Source organism: Coturnix japonica, chromosome 13 (assembly GCF_001577835.2).
Source record: "Coturnix japonica isolate 7356 chromosome 13, Coturnix japonica 2.1, whole genome shotgun sequence".
NCBI lineage: Eukaryota > Metazoa > Chordata > Aves > Galliformes > Phasianidae > Coturnix > Coturnix japonica.
Window position 1 is genome coordinate 12141865 of NC_029528.1, and position 16462 is coordinate 12158326.

Sequence of the window (16462 nt, forward strand, 5' to 3'; positions counted from 1 at the left end):
GCCCACGGAAGCGGGGCTGCTGGGGACACGTGCCACCCGCTGACACCGCCGGGCACAGGGGGGGGCACCGCCGTGGGGCTGCCCTCCCTGCCCCCCCTCGTGGGCCTCATCCAGGGGGAGGATTTATTGGGGTGCTCAAGCTGACACCGACCCCCGTGGCAGTCAGAGCCCGGAGCAGCTGAGCTGCCCCTGTTCCCATTGCTGCCCTGTCCCCAATGCTGCTTCTGTCCCCGTTGTAGCCCCTGATCCCAGCGGCAGGACCACGGCAAGGGGCAGAGCGAGGAAGCAGCTCCAAGTGCGGTGTGGAGGTAATTTCATTAGCAGCTTCAGGAGCAATTAACAACCGCTCTGGAGCCTTCAAGAGCTGCAGCAGGTGCTAAGGCAGCACGCATCTCTGTTTGTCCCACACAACACCGGCAGTGTGGGGCACAGCAGAACAGCCCTGGCTGCGTCAGAGAGGGGAGACCCACTCAAACCTCCCGCAATTAACCCCCCCCATCGTTGGGGTCCCCCATGCTGATACAGTCTTGTGTATGTATGGGGCACATGGGGCAGCACCCCGGGATGCTCCCAGCCCTCCATCCTACACCTTGGAGTCCAGCACATCCCTCACATGGGTGGGTTTGGTGGAGAGAACCTTCAGCCCCATATCCGTGCATGGGCAGGAGCCTGGCACAGCAATAAGCCCAATTCTTCAGGCTGGCTCATTATTACTAATGGCATTCGCATGGAAACAGGATGTTTTCACTCCTTGCGGCTCCATCTGCTCCTGCTGCAGTCACCACACACACGTGAGCTCTGGGGGGCTGCCATGGGAACTGGGGTCCCACTGCATCCCCAATGGGGTGAAATCCCATTGCAGCATGGGGACCCCAGCCCATATTCTGGACCCCTTGGTGTGGTGTGGGGCAGGGATGCAGGGCTGGCTCTGCCCCATTGGCATGGTGATGGTGCTACGTGTGTGCCACGCTGGCGCTGGGCTCTGCCACACGTGTCCCTTGTCACCCTCAATGTCCCTGCTGCGCCGTGGCCCAATGTGGCAGAGCTGTCACTGGGGAAGTAGCTGGGCGCGCTGACGAGTTAATAGACACTAATTAATACAGATTGGGGAGATCACTTTCAATTCTGCTTGCTCTCCCTCTTGCTGTGGAGAAGCCAAGGGGGTGGACAGGCTGGATCCAGCCCCACTGCCCTGCCACACCTCGAGGACAGCACCGTGTCCCCATTGCACCCCACGCAGTGAGGTGATGAGGTCAGGGTGGTCAGTGCCTGGACAGCAGGACGGGTGTCTGTCCCACAGCCACAGCACCCTGGGGGAGCGCCAGAAGCACCAGCCCCACTGGGTTCTGTAACTGGATTATAACTCTGAGTAATTAAGATGGAATTAAAAATTAATTCTTTTCTCCAGCGTGCCGCGGTCATGGCTGAGCCCTGTGCTGCCTTCGTGCCAGGGCTGATGCCCAAGAGCTTCTGTGTTGGGGCAGAATGGCACCTGGGTGCTGGTGCCGAGTGTCCCCAAGGGACAAGGCTGCATCGCTGGGCACATCAGCAGCCCTCAGCACATGGCTGAGGTGCAGCCGAGTACAGCCCTACCCGTGACCTGGGCAAGGCCAGCACCGAGGATCCCCACACTGCCTTGAAACGCTGAAATATATCGATGCCTGAGCTCATGTATAATGGATTGCCCTCGTGCTTCTTCCCCATCCATTCGTGGTATTTAAGGAAGTAGAATATTAAACACCATTGTATTAACAAAACTGCCGACTGCCTCTAATTGAGTTACAGGGGGAGAAGTGCTGACGAATAAACAGTGCACCATGCGTGGCTCTGGTGGGCAGGATGCAGCTGTGGTGCTGCATGGCACAGCATGGGGCACAGGGCACAGCATGGCACAGCATGGGGCACAGCATGGCACAGCATGGGGCACAGCATGGAATGGTAAGGGAAGTCCCGACCCTGTCCCATGTGATGGGGATACTGGGATGCAGAGCCCGGAGTCTGAGCTCATCCCATCCACACGAGGAAAAGGAAGATTATGAAAATGCAAAGTAAATAAATATGGATGTTGAGGACCTAATTCTGATAAGAGGATTTTCAAAATTAGCCATTTGCAGGAGCAGATTAACTGCGTCTGACGCTGGGGGTGGGAAGGGCCCTATGGAGGCACAGCACACCCGGCCCACCCTCCCCACACAGAAGCACTCGCTGCTTTTGCAGGAGATGGGTTTGTTGTGCTGGAAAACAGCCGGGTGTGAGACAGCCCAGGTGTGGTACCGGTACCACCATTCCTACCTGGGGACATTGTGACACTGAGCCAGGTACCACCTGGGCTGGGATGGAGGGGATGGGGCAGCGGGCAGCAAAACCTCTGGGCTGTGCACCCCATACAACCCCACACAGTGGGTGCCCCACCTGGACAGGGTGCTGTGAGTGGGGCTGGGGCCACGTCCCCCCACAGCCAGTGGCACCAGGAGGCTGCCAGGGCTGGCGGAGATTCTCCACATCCTCCGTCTCAGATTTTCTATCCAGGCAGCCAAGCAGAAATCTCATTACAGCCCGGCACAAAGGCAGCGTCCCTGAGCGTGGCTGGGAGCTGGCGCAGGCACAGCCATGAGCGTGTCACATAGAGCAGGATGGGGCCCTACCCTTCCTCCCCTCCACCCCGCGGTGCCCCCATAGCCCTGCAGGGCTCTGCACTCAGCTGCCCCAGACCCCCGGAGCCCCTCACCCTGACCCACCCACACTATGGGGGCGGGTGTTCATCTGATGGGTGCTGATCCCAGGGCAGGGTGCAGCCACCCTTCTGCCCACAGCTCCTGCAGCAGCAACAAAGGCAATTAATTAGCCGGGCGGTCGGAGAGCTGCCGGCAGAGCACTCAGAGATCGATGGGTGCATCGACTGCTTGGGAAATCCCAGCCCTCCCAGTAGGTGCAGCGCTGTGTGGGGGGGAAGGGGGGGGACACAGCCTGCAGTGACTACAGCCCCATAGTGAGGGACAGCAGGGGGCACACAAGGAAAGGACGGGCACACGTGGCACTGCAGCCCTGTTCCCTGTGCCATGCGGCGAGGACACGGCTGTGCTAATGGAGGCCCCCCCTTCCCAAGCTGTTCAGTTGCATCTGTGTCACAGGGAGATGTGAGCTGCAACCTTCGAGGGGGTGTTACTGGTGGGGGAAATGATGCTGTGCCACGGGTAGTGTCCCACTGCGCCCCAAGGCACGGGCTGCACACGTACCATGCTGCAGGAACAGCACGGGATGGGGTACACCAAGGTCATCACATGGGGACAGCAGAGCAAACCCCAAAGGCCCCGTGGCCATAAGGACGTGGGTCAGAGTGGAAGGACGCTGACTGCAGACCTATGGAGTGCAACACCGCAGCGATGCCTGCAGGCCCCCCCGGCCACATGGCTGCTGTCCCTGTCCCCAAACCACCCACCCCCTCCCCCCACCCACCTCTGCCAAGTGGGGAAGTGCCAGCCTGTCCCTGTGGGGAAGGAGAGTGCTCAGCCGTGTTGCAGGAGCGCGGCTGCTGCCGTCATGCAGATGAGAAGTGACAGTGAGGGACCCTCCTCAGGTACAGGCTTCCTGCAGCACAGGGCACAAGATGCTGTCCCCCTCTGCCCCTCCTCTGCCTCCGGCACTGGGGATAGTCCTGCAGGCACTTAACCCTTTCCCTACCACACAGGCCCCTCTGTGCACATCCCTCCATGCAAACACCACGGGGTCATACCCCAATGTGCAAACCCTGCCTTGATACCCTGGGATGGGGCATGGGGGTGCAGCCCCTCCCTTCCGCTGTGTGTGGGAGCATTAGCACAGAGGGTCCATGGGCCCCTCTCTTCCTCCTCCTCCCACACTACCTTCCGTCTCTGGGGAGGTTGTCATGGGAACAGTGCATTGTTGGTACCCCTCACCATGGGTACCCTCACCACGTGCTCTGCTGCTCAGCCTGCACCCACACCAGGATGGGGTGGGCAATAGGGGTGATGGCCCCCACAGGGACTCCAGAGGTACCACGGTGCTGCTGGCCATGCCCAGAGGACCCCCTGCACATCCCACTTCCTCCACTCATTCACCCCTGCTCCCCAGGAGCACAGAGTGTCCTTACAATCCCTGGGGAAAGGAGATGGGTGCTGGCTGCACCCTGACCTCATCCCCAGCCCCAACCCCAGCGCTCCCCTTGTCCTCTCTGCACCCCCAGCTCTGTTGTACCCTCCCCCCACCATCCTCAGCTCTGCTGCCATCTGCCTCTCCATTTTGATCAGTATTAATTTTTAATTATGATTATTGACAGGACAACCAGTGCAGCTGCCACATGGGACAGCTGAGTTGTGTGACACTGCTTCGAGGGGCAGCCTCAGCTCTGCTGCTCTCTCCAGGTGGCCCTCGGCCTCCCCTCTACCCATGTTAGTTGTCCCAAAGTGCCCCCTCACCTTGCTGTGCTCCCTATCTCCCCCAGCTTCCCAACAGTGATTCAGGGTGCAGGAGCTAAGGATGGAGCTCATAACACCCCTAAAGGTTGGGCACCTCAAGGGGCTGCAAGGATGGGGGGAGACCCTCAAGGACAGGGCTGGCAGCAGCCCCTGAAGCAAGGGAGAGTAATGGCCTCTATCACTTTCCCAGTCATATGGAGCCCCACAACAGCTGCAAACAAATGGTAATAAACCACAGCAGCTCACAGCCCACTGCCCAGCTGGGTATCCTCAGCCTCCCTCCTGCTGCTATGCAATGGGAGCACCCAAAGGGCCCAGCTCCATGCACCCATGGTCCCCATCTGGGCACCCCCCTTGCTGCCCCCCAGCTCAGGGGTGCGGGAATGGAGACATGACCTGCAGGACAAGGGGGAGAAGAGCCTGCCAGAATGGGCAGTGGGGCTCAGCCCCATAGCAATGGGAGTCGTAGGACGGCCGCGCTGTGCAGAGGGGTGGCAGCCCGCAAAGCTTCACGCTGCCCTTGTGGGGCTACAAAGGGCCATTAACGCCGCGTGAGATGGAGCTCAGCACCCGCAGACCTCCCCCCATCCCGCTCCATCCCCGTCACCCCACAGCCAGCAACGGGCGGGCGGCACCACCGCGTGGTTCGGGGCCGGCACTGCAACACTGCAGCCCCTACAACCGGTCCCGGCTTCGCTGTCAGCCCAGGGCTGCCCCCCCCCCGTGATGGGAAACAACCCGAGTGCGGGTGGTGACACGGGGACAACCCCCAACAACAGCCCGCCCCGTCCCTACCCCCAGCACACACGGAGCCCGCTAAGCTGCAGCCATTTATTGAGGGGTCGGGCAATGGGGTCCCGCTCCCTCCATGCTCACACCACAAACTTGTTCTTAGTGAGGGATCCGCTCTTGGTGGCCGTGTCCGCGTGAGCCTGGTACCCGATGGCCACCTTCTGCGACAGCCCCAGGTGCTCCTTGTAGATACGCCTAAGGGAGAAGGGTGGGGGACTGTAGAACGGGGAGCATCACCCACACAGTCCCAACGCCCAACTCTCCACCCTGCTCCATAGAGGAGAACGAGCTCAGGGCAAAGCCTCGGGGACAGCCCTACCGCCGTGGGTCAACCCCACCAGGAGCCGCCCCGCCCCTCATTACCCGATGTGAGTGACCCCCTCTCGGTTCTCCGCCTCCCGGGTCCAGATGGCGATCTTGTCTCCCTTGGCACGGATGTTGATGACGGCCCCGCACACTTCATCGCTGTACTCATCGAACATCTCCCCGATGAGGCACAGGAGCTGCGGGGAGGAGAAGGACCCCAGGCTGGGCTCAAGGCTGCAGCAGGGGCACGTCCCTGCCCCGACCCGGTACGCACCGTCTCCAGCCAGAAGCGATCCAGCTCCGTGTGCCTCTGCTGCTTAGCGAGGGTGATGAGCCATCGCCCACCACGCTTGTTCTGGCTGTCCTCCCACATGGGCTCGATGCCATCCTGGGACAGAGAGGGAATGCTCACAACAGCCAGGGCCAGTTAGGGGCACAGGGGTGGGGTCCAAGCAGCACCCTGTGCCTTATAGCACTGGGGCACAAGGCCATCACACCTTAAAGAGGGAATAGTCACAGCCTGATGTCAGCTTGCTGGCCAGCTGGATGTGAGTGTACAGCCTGCAGCAGAGACACAAGGAAAGCAGTGAAAGGAGCTGCCCCACAGACACCCAAACCTCCAGACCCCAAACCTCCCAGGGTGGGGATGGCACTCACGCCCAGAAGTCCTCCACTGTGCTGAACTTGGTGACCAGGCGCAGGTTGGCCTGCCACATCTTGCTCTTGTCATTCTTGAAGAACCACAGGGCCCACCTGAAGGACAACAGGGCTGTCAGCTGGGCTGGACCCCTCACCCAGACCCCTACCTGGTGCTGAGATGCCTCCTACAGCCAGAACCCAATACCTGTTTTGCAGTGGGTGCTTGCCCAGGCTCTCTGCCACCTGCAGCTCCTGCTGCTGAGCCCTGCGCCTGCGTCGCTCCTCCTGTCTCCTCTGGGGAAACAACACAGCCACCCCAATAGGGAACAGCCCCACAAGTCAGAGTTGCCAAGTACCCACTGCCCATCCCAGTCCCATAGAAACTGTGGGATCAAGAAAACACTCACCTGCTCCCCAGAAGCCATCCCAACCAACACAGCCCTATCTCCACCCTGTGCTTTTAAGGGCTCTCAGCTGGGTGGGATAAGGGTCCTGCTGCAGCTGGGGAGAGGGTGTGGGGCCTGTAGGGAGGGAGCAGGTGCAGGAAGTGGAGATGTAGTGGGACAGGGTGGGACCAGAATGTATTGATGAGGTTGGGGGAGTGGGATAGCAAAGGGATAGGCTGGAATGTGGGACAGGGATGGCATGGGGTGGGAACAGAGTGCAGCAGGGCAAGGAGTGGGATCAGGAGTAAGGAAATGGTAGGGAGAGGCCGGGTCTGTGCTGAGTTGTGCCAAAATGTGCTGTGTCAAACTGTGCCAAGCTGTACCATGCCAAGAAGAGCTGAGCTGTGCTGAGCTATATCATGCCAAGCCATGCAAAACTGTGCCAAACCTTGACAAAATGTGCCAAACTGTGCTGAGCCGTGCCAAGCTGTGCCAAGCCAAACCTTGCCTAATGATGCCATGCAGTGCTGAGCTGTGCTGAGCCACCCCAAACTGTGCTGAACTGTGCCAAACCATGCCAAGACATACCCAGCTGTGCTGAGCTGTGCTAAGCCATGCCACACTGTGCCAAACTGTGCCAAGCTGTGCTGAAATGTGCAGAACTGCACCGTGTCAAACCATGCTGAGCTGAGCCATGTTGATCCAAATTGTGCCCAGCTGTGTCAAGTTGTGCTAAACTGTGCCCTGTTGTGCTGGGCCATGCTGAAACATGCAGAACCAGACTGCACCGAGCCATGCAGTACCAAACTGCACTGAACCATGCTGAAATGTGCTGTGCCAAACCATGCTGAACAGTACCATGGCTTCACTTTGGGCACAGTCAGCCAAGCAGTGCCAAGCTGTGCAGTGCCAAGCTGTACCAAGCCATGCCAAACTGTTGCAAACTGTGCCAAGACGAGCCAAAATGTGCATGGCCAAGCCAAGCTGAGCAGTGCTGCAGCAGGGCTGAGGCACACCGCGCCGTGTGGTGCTGAGCCAAGCCATGGCCTGCCAAAATGTGCTGTTCTGAACCATGGCGAGCAAAGCAGAGCAGTGCTAGCCACCCTCGTACCTCACCACACGAGGGCAGTACATTCCCGTGCACGGCCCGGTTCGGCCCGGTGCTGATTCAGCCCGGTACCGCTCGGCATGGCCCGGCTCGGCTCGGCACTGCACGGCATGGTTCGGTTTGTCACGACTCGGCACCGCTGTGCTCGGCACGGCTCAGCACGGCTCAGCACGGTTGTTCCTGTCACGGCTCAGCACGACTCTGCCAGCCCAGCACAGCTCAGCTCGCACGGTCCCCCCCGCGCATCACGGCGCATCACGGCGCAGCGCAGCGCAGCGCGGCTCCGGCACAGCCGCACTGAGCCCGCCCCGCCGCAGCCCGGCCCGGCTCGGCCCGGCTCGTGCCGCGCCCCGCCCGTCCCCGTGTGCCCGTGTGCCGCCGAGCCAGGTCGGGCAGCGCGGAGGGAGCGGGGCGGTGCGGGGTCGGGGGGCGGCGGTGCGGGGCGGGGCGGCTTCAAGGGCGCGGGGATGCGCGGGGCGGGCGGGCGCAGGGCCGGGGTGAAGCCGTGCGGCCTCTCCCCGCAGAGCCGCCATGGAGGTGTTCATGAAGGGCTTGTCCAAGGCCAAGGAGGGGGTGGTCGCCGCCGCCGAGAAGACCAAGCAGGGGGTGGCTGAGGCCGCCGAGAAGACCAAGGAAGGGGTCCTCTATGTCGGTAAGGGCCGCCCCGGCCTGCCTGTCCCCCCCCCTCCCGTCCTTGCATCCTCCCGCATTTGCCCTTGCATTCTCTCGCCCATCCCCCCGCTGTCCCCCCCTGTCCCCGTACCCCCGGCTCTCCCCCCTCCACGCCACCGGCAGCGCCGGGGAGCTCCGTCCGCAGCGCTCTGCCCGCGGGGATGGGGCGGGGGGGGGGGACGCAGGGGTGGCACCCCGAGGATGGGACCCCCGCGGCTCTACGCCGAGGACTCTCCGGGGCTCATCGCTGGGCTGCGGCGATGCTCGGGCACTGCGTGCGGGGAGCTCCGCTGGGATGCGCTGAGATGTGCCCGGCTTGGAGCGGAAATGCCGGGGATCCGTTTGTCCATCCCGGGAGAATCCGTGCCCCGGAATACACGCGTGTGAATGGTGCAGCCGGGCTGCGGCTTCGGGCTGCTCGGAACTGGGTGCTGCCCCATCCTACGGGGCGAAGGGTGGCGCGGTGCCGAGCGGGGCTCGCCGTGCCCGGGGGCTGCCCCGGGTGGGGGCTGCGGGGTGCTCCGAGGCCCCGTCCCGCATTAGAGCTGCCCGCACCTCCGGGCTGCCCCGTGCAGCAGCGCAGCCCCCGTCCCGCAGGAGGGACCCGCCGGCATCCACAGCCCAACCGAGCCCTCCTGGGGGCTGCGGAGAACCGGGGGCTGCTCAGTGCGGGGCGCTCTGACCCCCCCCCGTCTCTCTCTGTTTCTACCCCCAGGGAGCAAAACCCAAGGCGTGGTGCAAGGCGTCACCTCAGGTACGGTCCTTCCTGCCCCCGGGAGCGTGGCCTCGCTAACGGGGTCGGGGCAAAGCGAGGGGCTGATGTCACCCGGCTAAAGCCACTTACATAACGGGGCCCGCAACGCAGGATTTGCGGCAGTGCCGCGGCCCCGGGCACGAAGGGGGGCGGAGGGGAGGGAGCCCCGTCCGCCTGGCTCCGTCAGCCCCCCCGGGCCCCTGTCCGCGGCTCGGGGCGCACTGACACGCACCCCCGGCTCCCGCAGTGGCCGAGAAGGCGAAGGAGCAGGCGTCCCAGCTGGGAGAAGCGGCGTTCTCGGGCGCCGGCAACATCGCGGCGGCCACGGGGCTGGTGAAGAAGGAGGAGTTCCCCGCGGACCTGAAGGTGATTCCCCCCCTCCCCGCACACCGCTGCGCCGCCCCCCGCTCGGCGGGGACCCCCCGGTATCACGGAGGGTCCCCATCGGAGCGTGCCCAGGAACGGGGACAGGGGGAAGGACGGAGGGTCCGGGGGACCCTCGTGGCGGCTGCGTGCGCGGCTGCTGCGGACGTGTGCGCGCGTGGGCTCCCGCATGGCGGCGCGGGGCCGGCGGGGCGGCATCGCCGCGTTGCGCCGCGAGGTGACCTGACAGCTGCGGGAGCTGGGGCGGGAGGGGCGGCGGGTTGTGCTGGCTTGAAGCTTAACCCAAAATAGCAGCAGCTGAAGAAATGAGGCCACGGCACGAACCGCCGCCGCGCGGGGGAACCGGCCGCCCTCCTGCAGCCGCTCTGCCCGGCCCCGGGGTGGGGTTACCCGCCCCGCCCCGCCCCGCACGGGATGCGGGATGCGGGATGCTCCGGCAGCACGAGGAGGGTGCAAGGCTCCAGCTGGCGTCACCTGCCTGGGATGAGCGTTGCGGGGATGCGCGCTTCCACAGTCATTTTTCTGTCCCTTCCCGGTGCGCTGCTCTGAGCACCGGGTGCCCCGCCAGCATTCCCACCTCGCCCCGTGTCATTCTGTCCTGGCTCCATCCCACCCCATGTGGGCACGTGGCTGGTTCCTGCCAGGTCCCCCTGGTAACCCTGCCCCGAGGGGGTGACGTTTGGGAGGTGCTTGCGAGGAACTGACCACTCGCTTCACCCCCAGGCCGAGGAGGTGGCCCAGGAGGCTGTGGAAGAGCCGCTGGTTGAGCCGCTGCTGGAGCCGGAGGGGGAGAACTACGAGGAGTCCCCACAGGTGAGGGGACAGGATGGCAACGTGGGGGTGCGGGCTGTGCTCAGTGCCCCGGTGGCATCACGGTCGGGAGCGGAGCCAGGAGCCTGATCTGGAGCAGGGAGCCTGGAGGTCAGGCGGGTGTGATGCTGGGGGGCACAGAACTGTCCCAGCTGGGTTTTCTCACTGCTCTTTCCTTACCCATCCCGCAGGAGGAATACCAGGAATACGAGCCAGAGGCATAATGGAGCCCTGTCCTTGCCTCTTCCACCAGCAGCACAACGAACCGCCGGTAGCCCCCTGCTCCTCCCCAGCCGGCCCCGGTCAGCGCCCACGTTCCGGGGAGGAGCCGGGGTGCCCCTGCCCCGTTCGCTCACAAGTTCTTCCTCCAGTTCCGTTCCAAGGGACCATGTCCATGTCTCCGTACCGTGTCTAGCAGTGAGAACCCGCCGTGTCCGAGCCCCGCAGCCTCAGGGTGTGCCCGAGCCACGGGCGCTGCCCGCAGGGGCTGCTGTGTGTGTGTGTGTGTGTGTGCCCGTGGTGCCCGGGCTTACAGCTCTGTTTCCCTCCCAGCGCCGTAAGCCCCGGCCGCATCCTGGTGTGTCTGTGTGTGTACAAAGCATGTTTACCTGCGCGTGGGCTGCTGTACATTTTGCTTGCATGCGTGTCCCCGTGGTTCTGCTCTGGTCATCGTGGAACTGGTTTTTCTTTTTTTCTTTTTTTTTTTAAATATATCCCTATCTCTATTTATGGGTGGACGGGTCTTTTGCCTTTGTGAGCCCTCGGTGTCCAAGCCCGCTCCCCAGCCCGCTGGATGGTGACGGTGCCCGCACCCTCCCCGAGGTCCCGTAGTGCTGACGCTGTGTTGTGACGTGGCATGGATATCCCCCCGCCCTCGTTGCTGGATGTGCAATACGAGTGCAGCTGCCAGTGACACAGCTGCCACCGTGTCCATGAATAAAGCCAACTCTTGTCTGTAGCTCCCTGGTGCTGGTTGTGGGGTCCCTTGGTTTGTTCCCTTCTTTGGTGGCAGGGATGGGAAAGAGTGCGGGGCTGGGGCATGCACTGAGAGCAGGTCCTCATGGAGACCAAACTCTCCTGTCTGCTTGCTGCTGTCAGGGCAGTTGGCAGCACTATGGATGAGCTGGGGATGCAGGCAGCATTCCTGTGCCACCTGTGCTGCCCCAAGCATCAGGGCATCCTGTGCCCACCCAGGGGACGATCTGTGCCCCTTCAGCTCCCAAGGGGCAGGGCCCCAACCCATCCTGGATCCCCAGCCAGCCTGCAGCCCCTTGGCTGCAGCACGGAGTGGAGAGGTTGTGCAGAGCCTCCCCCCGCTGTACTCCCTTGCCAGTTTTACTGGTGAACTGAAGCTTGCAGCAGTCAGCACGGACACACAGCAGGTTTGCTGATGCCTGCAAATCCCTGCCCTGGCTCTGCTCCCTGTGTCTGCACCAGCTGCAGCAGCACCTGCAGCACCCACCACTGGTGCACTGCTGGGTACGTCATTAAATGGTCTGAGATGGGGCTCTCCCTAACATTGGCAGGGCTGGCTCTCTAAGCAGAGCAGCTTTCAGAGTGGATGTGGGCAGTGGCTGAAAGCATGACAGACTCTGCAGGTTGGTGTGGGAGGCTGGTGGCACCCACTGAGCCAGCTGGGCTGTGTCCCCAGAGCCAGGGTGGGACTACTACAGGAGCAGCCTCTGGCACACTCAGCTGGGCTGGGGGCTCTGCACTGAGAAACACAGCCCCACAAGCCCTGCTGCAGTCAGGCTCTGCCTTGGCCCCACTCCAAGCTCACCCACAGCAGTGTGACACTGCAAACACTCAGCTGTCCCATAGACTGCCCTTGTTGGATGAGCAGGACCACTGCGGTAGGAGCACTTATAGCCACACGGACCCCCAACTCTGGCAGTGGGACAGTAGGGATCTCCCCTCTGGCTTTGTTAAACCACTGCTGCAGGCCACACTGCAATGATTGCACAAGGCAGTAGCTGGACTCCTGCTCAAGGTGAGGCAGCCATAGCTGACGTGGTTCAAGTTTTTCAGCCACTCAAAATAGGATACTGTTACACCACCTGCATTCACACAGATGTCCTGCCATGGGCAGTACTACACTCTAGGTCACTCCTAGGGGCAAGGCTCTGAGTGCTTCCTCCTCACCAGAGCTTTGGGGGGCAGCAGGTGCTCAGACCTCCTGTTTTGCACAGAATGATTAATGGCTCAGCCTGCAAAAGACCTTGGCTGTGTCAGAGTCCCAGGTTCCAGCATGCCCCATCCCTTATGTTCCCTAGAGCTCCCAGCACAGGGTGGAAGCTTGTTTCTGTAGCAGTTCTCCGTTTTTCTCACTCTTATCTTCATCCTCCAATTTTCAGTATCAGTCAACACAGTGACTCCCAGTATCTTCAAGGATGACACTTTCTCTGCCTTAAGGAGAGGATCTGATTAAAGAAAGACTGAGGCCACAAGAGCCAGCCAAGGTCACTCAGTGATCCTTGCTCCTGTCTGTGAAATAGAAGTAGGAACCCTCATCTAGCAGCCCCCTGAATGTTTTGGCTCAGTACAGACTAAGAGCTGTCAGGACAGAGGCTGCCTTGGCGAGCAATAGGATTGTGAAAAGCAGACCCTGGTGGGACAGGGGCTTCCAGCTCAGCCTGTTTTCATCACCTCAGTGCTCCTGAATGTGATGTTCCACGCTGTTCAGCTTCTGAGAGCTGATCTTAATAGGAAACAGATGCAGAGAGAAACAGCCCATTGTGCAGCACCTAGGCACAATCCGAGCAACCCTCCAGCACCTCACACTGATGGGTGCTGCGGCACCAGAATGAACAAGGGCCATAATGGTAGCATGATTCTCGTTATGGGAACAGATGATTTTGTACTGTCTGCCCCAAAGCACTTGCTAGCTTGCTGCAGCTCTTCAAAGCGGTGATGTTTCCTAAGACACAAAAACCTCAAAAACGAGTAAAATGTTACACACAAGTAGACGAGGACTCCATCTTTTTCATCCTCTACCACATCAGCCATCAGGGGGATGCAGGGGAAGGGCAGGAATGAGAAAGGCAGGATGGTGAGCAGCAGCCTCAGTCCAAAGCCTCCTTCCCCTCAGCAGGGAGCTGCGATGAGGAGTGTGTTCAGAGGAAAGCACCCTGCCGCCAGCTCCTGGTGCTGGACTCAGATGAGACTTTAGCTTCAGAGCTTTCAGTTCTTTTCCACCTCCAAAGAGCTCGGTGTGATATGCAGTGGGCCAAGCTGCAGGCAGTATGGGTGGTGAACAGCAAGCACTGGGGCAGCAGTGGCTGGCAGAGAGCAGCAGCTGCTGGAGTTGCAGCAGGGGGAAGCACTTCCCCACAGCTGTCAGCAAGACTTGGCTGCAGGGAAGGGAAAACCCTTCCTGGAAGCACAGGGGAAGAAGCAGGGCTGGCCCTATGAGCTCCCAGCCAGCTGCCTCCAGGTAGTGCCCGACCAGGCACCAATAGATGGGGGCTGCACCCACAGCCAGGATCTGTGCAGTGGGTAATGGAGGTGCCAGCTCTCTCCACCCCGTCCAGCAGAGCGCAGCGTCCTACCACCTGCTCTCTGCTAATGCACACACCAGTGTCAGTCACAGCTTCCATTTTATGAGTGTTTTATACTGGACGGCTACAGAGAAACATTGGAAATGTCTGCACAGTCTGAACAGTGCTGCACCCTTAAACCTCTGTGTGCAGCATATATAAAACATTGCACACAGGAGTGCCAGCTGCTACTGCAAGTTCCTCTGTCCAAAACCTTACAGTGGTTTTACTTGTAGGAACATCTGTTGTGCAATCAGGGGATGGGGCAGCACTGGGGACCTGGTGCTGAGACGTGCACAGCAGGTATGGGACATCTCCTTGTGGGACACTAATGGCAGAGATTATGCTTCTGGAAGGAGAGAGGATGGTAGAGGACATCTGTTCTAGATGCCATGCAGCATCCCTCATCCAGTGGTGGAATGTCAGCCATGGAGCTGACACTCCATGGAGCCATGGAGTTCTCACACAGGCCTGGGCATCCTGTGAGTCTGGTTAGCGAAGAGCAAAAGTCAATGTGTTCCCCAGTCCAAATCCTCTAGATAAGCACCCTTAGTTAACAAGTGTGTTTCCCAAGCCTCAGTTTCCCTCTCAGTTCAGCCCTAAGCCTTGGTTAAACAAGGGTGACTCACTGGCAAGGGTCCCTGTGCATAAACCCTCCAGCACCCACAGATCCTGAGCTCCAAACCCCCAGTGTTGGAGGTTACCCAGTACCCCAGCACAAGTGTGTAGGTGTCAGCTATCCAGGACATCTTCCACTCCCTGGTGCTGACATCAGGGACCAGCACATTAGTCCTGGGCCCTATGAAGATGGAAAATCTATCAATTCCCATCTTTCCAATTCAACTACTTTGCTCCAACCCATGGCATGTGTACAGCTACATGGCTTCCACAGGCTGACCATGTTCTTTCTCAATGGGGATACGACCACTCTTACCTATAAGTCCCTTTTTGTCCATCTCTACAGTAAAACGCCGCATTGTTTCCTCCAGCAGTTCCTTTTAGTGCAATAACACTAAAACACAGTTATGACTACAGGCTTAAAGGTAGAGAACCCTTCCCTGCTTGTACACAGCACACCCTGCTGCCAGCAGGGACTTAATTCACAGCAGCTGAGAGCTCTTGCTGGATCAACAAAGAGATGTGTGATCTCTGGGTCCCTCTGCCCCCTCCCAGCCCCTCTCTGCTTTGCAGCTTCCCCCAGCACAGCAGGCAGCAGGGGAGCATCCCTTTCAGCGTGTGTCTGCCTGCATGCACTGAGCCATAAATCAGAGCTCACCACCCTTCTCCCCCACCCCGAGCTGCTTTTCACAGCGGCTGGGTGAGTGTTACTCACCACAAGCATCTTCCCCCCGCCTGTCAGAGCGCATCACTGTGACACACGGGGAGGAAGGGCTGTGCAAATGGAGCATGAGTTATGGGCCGTCAGCAGGGGAAGGAGGGGGAGAACTCACAGAGCGTTTATTGGGGCTGGTCCTTACATCCCTCAATAAGAACATCTGGAGGGGACCCGGTGGGGCCGTCAGATGTTCCCTGCATGGACCCCTTGCAGCACACAGCTCCTTCCTAATGCTGCGTGGAGCAGATTTGAAGCCGGGGCAGGATGCGGGATGAGCCTGTCACAGGCAGCAGCAGGCAGAGCCGAATCCATGACAACACAGAGGCTGCATGTGAGATTCACAATGTCTGCTGCTCCCTGCTGAACGCCGGCGTCCCGCAGCCCGGCGCTGCATTCTGCAGCCGCAGCAAGCATTGCCCTCACACATCTGTGCCCAAAGGAACATCCTGCTCTCTTTGAGCTCTTCTGATTGTTCAAAGCTCCTAACGAGCTTTTCTGACTCACTGCACCACAGCCCCATCCCGTGCCCAAGTCTTTGCTTTCCTCTTGTACTTCTCCATCACGGCACATTTGTATGTCGTTAATGCAGCCGGGGCTTTTACTTCACCGACACCGATTGAACAGCAAAAACGAACCCCTGGGAAAAGAGAGAGAAGAAAGGCAGAGTGCAGAGCCTGCACAAAGGGCACGGGGGGGTGGAGGAGAGGCTTTGGATCTTCTGAAGCGGCAGCATCTTGTCACAATGGGTGATCAGAGATTGTTCAGCTGGGTTTGTTCCTGCACACACTGTGATATCCTAACAGCAGCCATCCTGCAGCTATGGGGCTGCTGTGGGGGGCTCTGATAGCACACCTGATGAGGGAGTATGGGGCTGAACCCATTGGGCTCCGAGCAGCTGTACTGCTGCAGGGCAGGGTTAGGGTGTGATACACTCTTAGGGTTAGGAGCCAGGGGGATGTAGGACAGGCCACATGCTGACAGCTGTATGGGAACAGCAGCAAAACCAGCCCTAGTTCTGCACTACCCTCCATTGCCACATGGACCCCAACATGGCGGCCGCATCCGCTGCTCAGCTCTCTGATTGGCTGAGAAGTGGCAGGGTGGCCGCCAGAGGGCGCTGTGCAAAGCGGCGAGGAGTCTTTCCTGATTGGCTGAAGCTGGAAATAGGGGGCGGGGTCTATGTTGGGAGTGGGGATGCTGCAGCAGCATGGCGGGGCAGCGCAATGGGGGCAGCAATGTGGTGCTGCCCTTGCAGGCGTCCTGCTGGCCCCATGCAGCTCCATCCATGCACCGAGTCCTGCCT

At 60.5% G+C, this 16462-nt stretch overlaps 2 protein-coding genes across 2 annotated transcripts; one reads left to right on the forward strand and one right to left on the reverse strand.

Moving 5' to 3' along the window:
* Positions 1-5253: 5253 nt before the first annotated feature.
* Positions 5254-7137, reverse strand: EIF4E1B (eukaryotic translation initiation factor 4E family member 1B). Its single transcript, XM_015876413.2, has 7 exons — positions 6581-7137; positions 6379-6467; positions 6192-6287; positions 6032-6095; positions 5809-5922; positions 5592-5731; positions 5254-5423 (listed from the first exon to the last, which is right to left on the reverse strand). The coding sequence occupies exons 1-7, from the start codon at positions 6596-6598 to the stop codon at positions 5309-5311; spliced, it is 636 nt and encodes a 211-aa protein (XP_015731899.1). The 5' UTR covers positions 6599-7137; the 3' UTR covers positions 5254-5308.
* Positions 7138-7956: 819 nt separating this feature from the next.
* SNCB (synuclein beta) lies at positions 7957-11245 on the forward strand. Its single transcript, XM_015876414.2, has 6 exons — positions 7957-8054; positions 8192-8319; positions 9055-9093; positions 9341-9459; positions 10201-10290; positions 10479-11245. The coding sequence occupies exons 2-6, from the start codon at positions 8199-8201 to the stop codon at positions 10509-10511; spliced, it is 402 nt and encodes a 133-aa protein (XP_015731900.1). The 5' UTR covers positions 7957-8054; positions 8192-8198; the 3' UTR covers positions 10512-11245.
* The last annotated feature ends 5217 nt before the right edge of the window (positions 11246-16462 follow it).